At 31.6% G+C, this 7,279-nt stretch overlaps 1 protein-coding gene across 1 annotated transcript; it reads left to right on the top strand.

The window, feature by feature from the left end:
- Window positions 1-2,802: 2,802 nt before the first annotated feature.
- LOC107648421 (uncharacterized) lies at window positions 2,803-3,584 on the top strand. The gene has a single exon (XM_016352291.3). It carries the CDS (start codon window positions 2,918-2,920, stop codon window positions 3,344-3,346), a length of 429 nt encoding a protein of 142 aa, XP_016207777.1. The 5' UTR covers window positions 2,803-2,917; the 3' UTR covers window positions 3,347-3,584.
- Window positions 3,585-7,279: the final 3,695 nt, after the last annotated feature.

The raw sequence follows: 7,279 nt of genomic DNA, 5'->3' as shown, positions 1-7,279 counted from the left end.
CGTCATAGTAGATAGGTGACGTGGCTGTTATCGTTATTTGACTCAATTTAGTCCCTAAAGTAGTTTATAACCCAAGTCCCCAATTTGAGTTCCATCTATGTCCATCATTAGAAGTCACTCTTTGTCTTCTTCTCTGCTCTCCTTCTTCTTCTTCTCCGCCACATCTCCTTCAACCACATCTCCTTCTTCTTCTTCCACTATTAGAAGATACTATTTTGTCATCTTCTATCTCCTTCCTCCTCCTTTTCTCACCTTTCTTCTCTCACTCTCTCTGTAAGTGCTGTAAACCCTAAACCCTGCCTTTTCTTCTTTTCTCATTTTTTAATTCCCCAAAATTTTACAGTTTTATTCATGTATCGCCCAAGTTTCCTAGTTCACTCGGAACCCTACAATTGTTTCTGACCCTGCAGTGCTTCTTGATCAATTGGGTCGTTATGAGGAAACTAAAGTTCTAGTCTTTGAGGCCACTTCTAAGCTTGAATCTCGAAACAGAGAGCTTGCTCTTTTCTACTGTATATTGCTTGAGGCACACTCCAAGAGAGGCTCACCGAAAGGTTTTGATGTTGCTTATTGTTACATGAACAAATTTTTTCGTAATTCTTTCTCTTTTTACATAAAACGTAGGATTTTTGAGTATATGGTTAGTGGTTTGTGTGCAAATGAATAGGTCTCGTGAAGCCGAGGATTTGGTTGAGGATTTGAGAGGCAATAGTGGAGCGATTAACCCTTCAGCTTTTGAGTTGAAGTCCATTATGTATGGTTATGGGAGCGAGGTTGGGGTTGTTCCATGATTTGCAGAGAGTTGTGGATCAAATGAAGTGAGGTGGCTTTAAAATTGACACTGTTTGTGACAATATGGTTCTTTCAACTTTTGGCACTCAAGGTGAGCACATGAAAATGGTTTCCTGGCTTAAGAAGATGAGAAGTTCAGACATCTCATTCAACTCCTCAATCGATAATGGCAACTCATTCAGGAGGTAATCGATAGTGGAAATGGTTTCCGAACTTAAGGAGTTACTAGATTCTTGTATGAGAGGTAATGGTGTGGGATTTATCGGAGGCTAAATTGAATTTGCATGGATGTCATCTGGGTTCTTCCTATTTGATTATGTTGCTTTGGTTGAAGGAGATGTGGTGGAGAAGAAGAAGAAGGAGAGCAGAGAAGAAGAAAGAGAGTGACTTCTAATGGTGGACACAGATGAAACTCAAATTGGGGACTAGGGTTATAAACCACTTCAGGGACTAAATTGAGTCAAATAACGATAACAGTCACGTCACCTATCCACTGTGACGTTTCTCAGTATACGTCATCACGCCGTTAAAAAATATTCTTCGAAAAATGATTCAGGGACGACCGTGAGTCACTTTTGTTAAATTTAGGGACAATATTAAGACCATTATATGTTTAGAGACAATCGTAAATTCAGGAATCACTTTAAAATTTAACTCTAAATTTAAACTAATAGCTTGCTTGATTGTACATGTTTAAAATTTGGCATTTTATATGCTGAAGGTGTATTTTATTAATAGTTCAATAAAAGAATTAACTATTTTTCGGTCCATATCAATAGATTTTATTTGAAAATATCATTTTACTAAATTTGCAATAAAATAAAATTTGTTAATATTGAGCACTTTCCTAGGAAATTTTTATTCAATGTTCCGCAAATGGTTACAAAAACATGCATGCATGTGAACTTCTATTTTGTTTTGTTTATATAACCTCTCTTTCGTGTTTGGCCGGCCGGGGGCTTCATCAGTAACTTTCTAGAAACTTCTAAAGACTCAGCATGTATCTTATATATTTATATACTAAAATTAATTATTAAAATTAATTATTATATATCTATATATAAATATATATTATTTAATTTATTTTTAATATATTTTATATTATATTTTAATATATATATTTTGTACTAATAATTTATTTTAATAATTATTTTTAATATACATATAATATAATTAAAAAAATAAAAATACATATTATTTAACAAAAATATGCATTAAAAATAAGACCGCAATTAAAAGACAAAAACTTAAAAATGTAGTCAATTAATATATACCGACAAAAATATAGACAAATAAAAACCGTCACGAGTCATATAATTTATGGTTGAAAAAAAAAAAGAATGTAAAGAGTTCAATATTTTTAGTAAAAAATTAATAATTGGTTAATATTAGTTTAAATATACAATAAATACAAAAAAATAATAAATATTATTTATATATTAAAATTAACTATTAAAATTAATTATTATATATTTATATAAATATATAATTTAATTTATTTTTATTATATATTCTTATTTTAAATTTTAATATATATTCTATACTAATTACCGATTTAAATATAAATACATGTCATTCTTATGGTAAAAATTTTGGTGCAGCTAATTTCAGATAAAGTTAATAGTTGAGAATCGTTAAATAATTTGACTGATTTAACTAAATTTTTATTGAATGACTCTTAACTCTCAACTATCAATTTCACGCTAAGTTGACTGAGTTTGTACCAATTCTTATATGACGTGCTTCCTTCTCAATTTTCTGTGGCACATAAGTCCTCGGCGGCTCTCAACGCTGACGAAAAGATACATGTCTTTGTCTTCATCATGATGAAATTATGGTATTTTCTAATCTTCCACGCCTTAATCACGTAAATGCCCAGAATCTTCCTTCTTTGTACCTGGTCGTACCATTTTGTTTGGTCAATTCACGCCACGCGGCATGTCCCATGCAAACATACCTATATATATACGCGTTTTACATTTCAAAATTCGTTTTGAAGCCTCTTAGTTTCTTTTCTTTTCCTTCTTCTTCTTCTTCTTAACTTTATGCCATTTAATTTGGTTACTAGAGCAACATATTATATGTACAAACCTTATAATAAGGTTATTATTCGATTAATTGTAACATGGTTATGGATAAGCTAAGCCAATATGAACGTGTGTTCAACCACTTCGATGAGAATGGAGACGGCAAGATATCGGCATCGGAGCTGAAGCAATGCGTGGAGGCCGTGGGTGGGGAGTTGTCGACCGAGGAGGCAGAGGTGGCCGTGACATTACTGGATTTGGACGGGGATGGGCTTCTGGGACTCGATGATTTTGTGAGGTTTGTGGAAGGAGGAGAAGAGGAAGAGAAAGTGAATGATTTAAGAGAGGCTTTTAAGATGTATGAGATGGATGGGAGTGGTTGCATCACACCAAAGAGCCTTAAGAGGATGCTTAGCAGGTTAGGTGAGTCTAGGTCTATAGATGATTGTAAATTTATGATATCTAGATTCGATCTCAATGGAGATGGAGTTCTTAATTTTGATGAATTCAGGGTCATGATGTTGTAATATTAATTAACGGTAGTAAAATAGGCTAAATCTGTTGGGTCAAACCGGCGTCAAAAAATTAAAGACGGATTGAGAAGAAATTTTAAATTTGTCCAACACTAAAAACTCGCCAAAACTGCACCGTCATTACCGTGGGTCAAGGCGGAGCGGGACGGATTGTCCTCTTTTGTTTTAAGGTTATGTTAGTGATTTTATACATGATATAAATAGTAAATACAAATTAAAATTAGGGTACAAACATTGATTCACTGAACGCGGCCTCCTCCGACCCTGAGCTCCCTCCTCAATGACCGGACCTTGAGCTCCTTGCCTACCTCTTCACTCTCATCTCTCAAGCTCTCACGCATTTTCAGAGCACCAACGGCGGCAGCAGCGATTCCCTCACACGTTCGCACCGACGCGCTCGTCTCTCCTCTCTCATATCTCCCTCACTTTTGTGATGGCGCGCTCGTTTCTCCTCTCTGACAACTCTGTCTCTCGGCAGTGGTAAGTCTTCCTCACATTTGCGGCAGCGCACTCGTCTCTCCTCTTTCACAGCTCGTCTTTGGCTTTCTTGGCAACGGCGGCAAGCTCCCCATCTGGTAACTACTGGTTATTACTATTTGTTTATTTTTTTATTTTTCTTTTAATTTTTATTTGTGGGAGGGATGTTTGATACTTTGATGATTCTATTTGATTATTGATTATGTTTATTATTGATTACTGATTCTGTTTGATTACTGTACTGATTTTATTTAAATTTTTTTTTATTAATTTTGTTTGATTACTGTTATTGACGATGTAGTTAGTAGTTACTGATTTAGATATTGTTCTGTTATTTAGGTTAAGTATTTATTTCTTTTATTCTAAATTTGAGTATTCATTTAATTGTAGGCGAAAGTGAAGATGTGATTTCTCAAGGTGTTAGATAAGGCGGTGTTTTAATTTTTGGAACAGATTTAAATTTTATTAATTTAGAAGTTGACAATTGATTTATGTATTGATTTGTAGATTATGTTGTGTGTTTTGTTTTAAGTGTAATTTGATTATTTGATATGAATTTATGTATAAATTATGTGTTTATGTTTTATTATTGTTGTGTTTGAAATTTATTAAGTTATTATGGTTAACATTGTGATTTAAATGTGTTTGACATTTAAAATCATATTATTTTAGAATATTTAAAAAAAAAAGAAGAGGATCGACCCGCTAATCCACCAGTCAGTCCTTTAACCGGATGGGATAACAAGTTATAAATCTATAGTAATTTGGTGGGATGGACCGACCTGTCTCATATTTAGACGAATTTTGATAAGGAGGGGCAGGAATAGGCTGACCTGCTTTATCACTTCTAATATTAATTAACCATCAAATTAATGATAGATATAAAATATATATTAAAAATAAATTAAATAATATATATTTATATATAAATATATAATGATTAATTTAGTGATTAAATGTTAGTGTGAACGTATAATTTTTTATTAATTAATAATAATATTTGATGCGTATATTATTATTATTATTGACTATGTTAATTTTTTATATTTTTTATAAAAATTTTTAATGATAATCTTAACATATATATACATTTAAGACACATATTAGATAAATTTAAATTTTATATTATAATACAATCCTAATAATATAAGGAAAACTATTTAAATTATGTCAATATTAAAGTATTTATTTAAGTATAAATTTTTGATAAAGTACAAAAGAAGTATTTGTTTCATATAATGTCTGTATAAAAAAATCGTACACAGACAATTAATCATATATTATTATATTCGTAAAAATAACTAATTTTTAGATTTATTATTTAAAAAATTATATAATTACATGAATTTGATTATTGAATAATTGTGCAAAATTCTTTATATTATTAGCAATACATTAAAATTAAACTTATTAAAAAAAATTAACAAAAGTTTTGTTTCCTATTTAATCTTGATAGTTAGATTATTTAATAAAAAAAAGTGGCAACAGGTAAATATAAAAAGGATAATTTTAGATTTATATTAAAATTAGTCATTAAAATTAATCACTAAGTATAAAATATAAAATAATGTTAAAAAATTATTAAAATTTATTGTTTTTAGCTATCAATATTTAAAAGTATGGGCTAATTAAAGTATATTTTTAGATTACTAAACTAAAAGAATTAGATTAATGACTAAAAGTGATGGCAAAAAATAAAAAAATCTGATAGTTCTCTAATATTTTTCTAGAATATATGTTAGACTACAAAATATATATTAAAATGAATTAAACGGTATATATATATATATGAAAGTTTTGGTAGGCTTAGAAAAGGGGGTTGAATCTATGCCTTCTTTTTAAGTTGCTGTTATGACCCTTTTCAAACAAATTTTCAATTTTGATTCTGTTTGTACTCAGCAGCGGAAATTTATGAGACAATTTATTTTTGTCTCATGAATATCAGAAAACAGAACTAAGCAGAGAGGAGAAAAGCTAGCACCAGCATGTATCCTGTTTCGGTTGCCTTGTGCTATGCAACCTACATCCAATCTCCTCCACAACAGTGGAAGAATTTTCACTATAATTAACAGTATTACATACACCAATTTCACAGGATTGACCCAATTCTTTCACACTCAAGTTCTAACCTAACTTGACATTGGCTTTGTTAATACCTAACTATTCACTCTTAGTGCTAACCCAACTAAGAAAAAGATACCTCACAGGTACAAGATACAAGACATCGACATACCTAAAGAAATCAGAGAATAACTCTAGGCTTTTCTCTCAAGTGTATCACTCAACTTTTTTTCACTCATGGCTTTTACTTGAACTTTCTCACAATGCCTTTTCTCACAAGAAATTACAAAAAGATAAACATAGAAAAGTACATTACAATCTGTAAAACATGAAGGAGATTGACTTCATCAACAGCCTCTTCGCTATGTACAAAACCAGATTTGCAAACCTCAGATTGAGTTCTTTAGTATTGGCCGAATGCTTCTTTGAAAGAAAACATTATCCAAGTAGAGGAACTTCTTTACAGAACACAACTCTCAAACTCTGGTTTTCTCTCCTTGCCTTTTGAATGAGCAACAAGCCTCTTTTATCTCCTTGCATGTTATTGGGTTCTTCTTCCAAAGTCAACACCTTGAGCCTTGAGTTTCACCAACCCACAGATTCACTTTTTCTCGTTAAACCTTAGAGTAGAAACTTTGCTTCTGACTTCTCCATCTTGACCGAAAGCCATAAAGCAACAACCACAAGAGTCTTCCAATGGTCAACTTAATCTGAATCCTTGAAAATCAACTTGGTCCCCAAGACTTGTTTGAGACCGTGGATTTATAACAAAGAAGAACAGAAATCTTCTTTTCCATATAGCTCAAAACGGAGATACAGGGAGTTGAAGATGAAGAAAAGAAAGTGTGTTGCATGCAAGAGGAAATGGATTACCTTGAGCTTTCTGATCTTTTCTTGATATGGATGATTAGACCTCACCCTTCTTTGCTTAACCTTCTCTTTCTTTCTTCTTTCATGACTAGCTTAGGGACTAAGCTCTCTTTCTTACTATTTCTAAGTTCAGTGATTTGACTAAGACAGAGAGGAAAGGAACGTTGCTTTGGAAACAATGAGAAAGAGTGAAGACTTCAATCTTGTATGAGAAGCTTGGTGTGATCAACTTGAATTGATGGACACGGCTTGGATCGGGTTTTATTTGCATGGCCCGTTTTGATTTTTCAGCTTTGTTTCCTTATGAGCTTTGTTTATTTATTGACCCATCAGCCTTACTATATTATTTTTATTTCAATTTGGGCTGCTAAGATTTGGCCTGTAACAATAAATAATTAGTAATATGCAATTATAATTAATCCACACTAATTATTTATTTACCAAAAATAATGTTTGTCATCACTAATTAATTTAGTTAATTTCTTAACTCAACAATATACAAATACAAAATAACTAATT

Source organism: Arachis ipaensis, chromosome B6 (genome assembly GCF_059453495.1).
Source record: "Arachis ipaensis isolate K30076 ecotype BB chromosome B6, ASM5945349v1, whole genome shotgun sequence".
NCBI lineage: Eukaryota > Viridiplantae > Streptophyta > Magnoliopsida > Fabales > Fabaceae > Arachis > Arachis ipaensis.
This window is presented reverse-complemented; position numbering and strand designations above follow the sequence as displayed.

Bases quoted from the DNA above. Each gene is read 5' to 3' on its own strand.
- LOC107648421 (XM_016352291.3), top strand. From the start codon at position 2,918: ATGGTTATGGATAAGCTAAGCCAATATGAACGTGTGTTCAACCACTTC.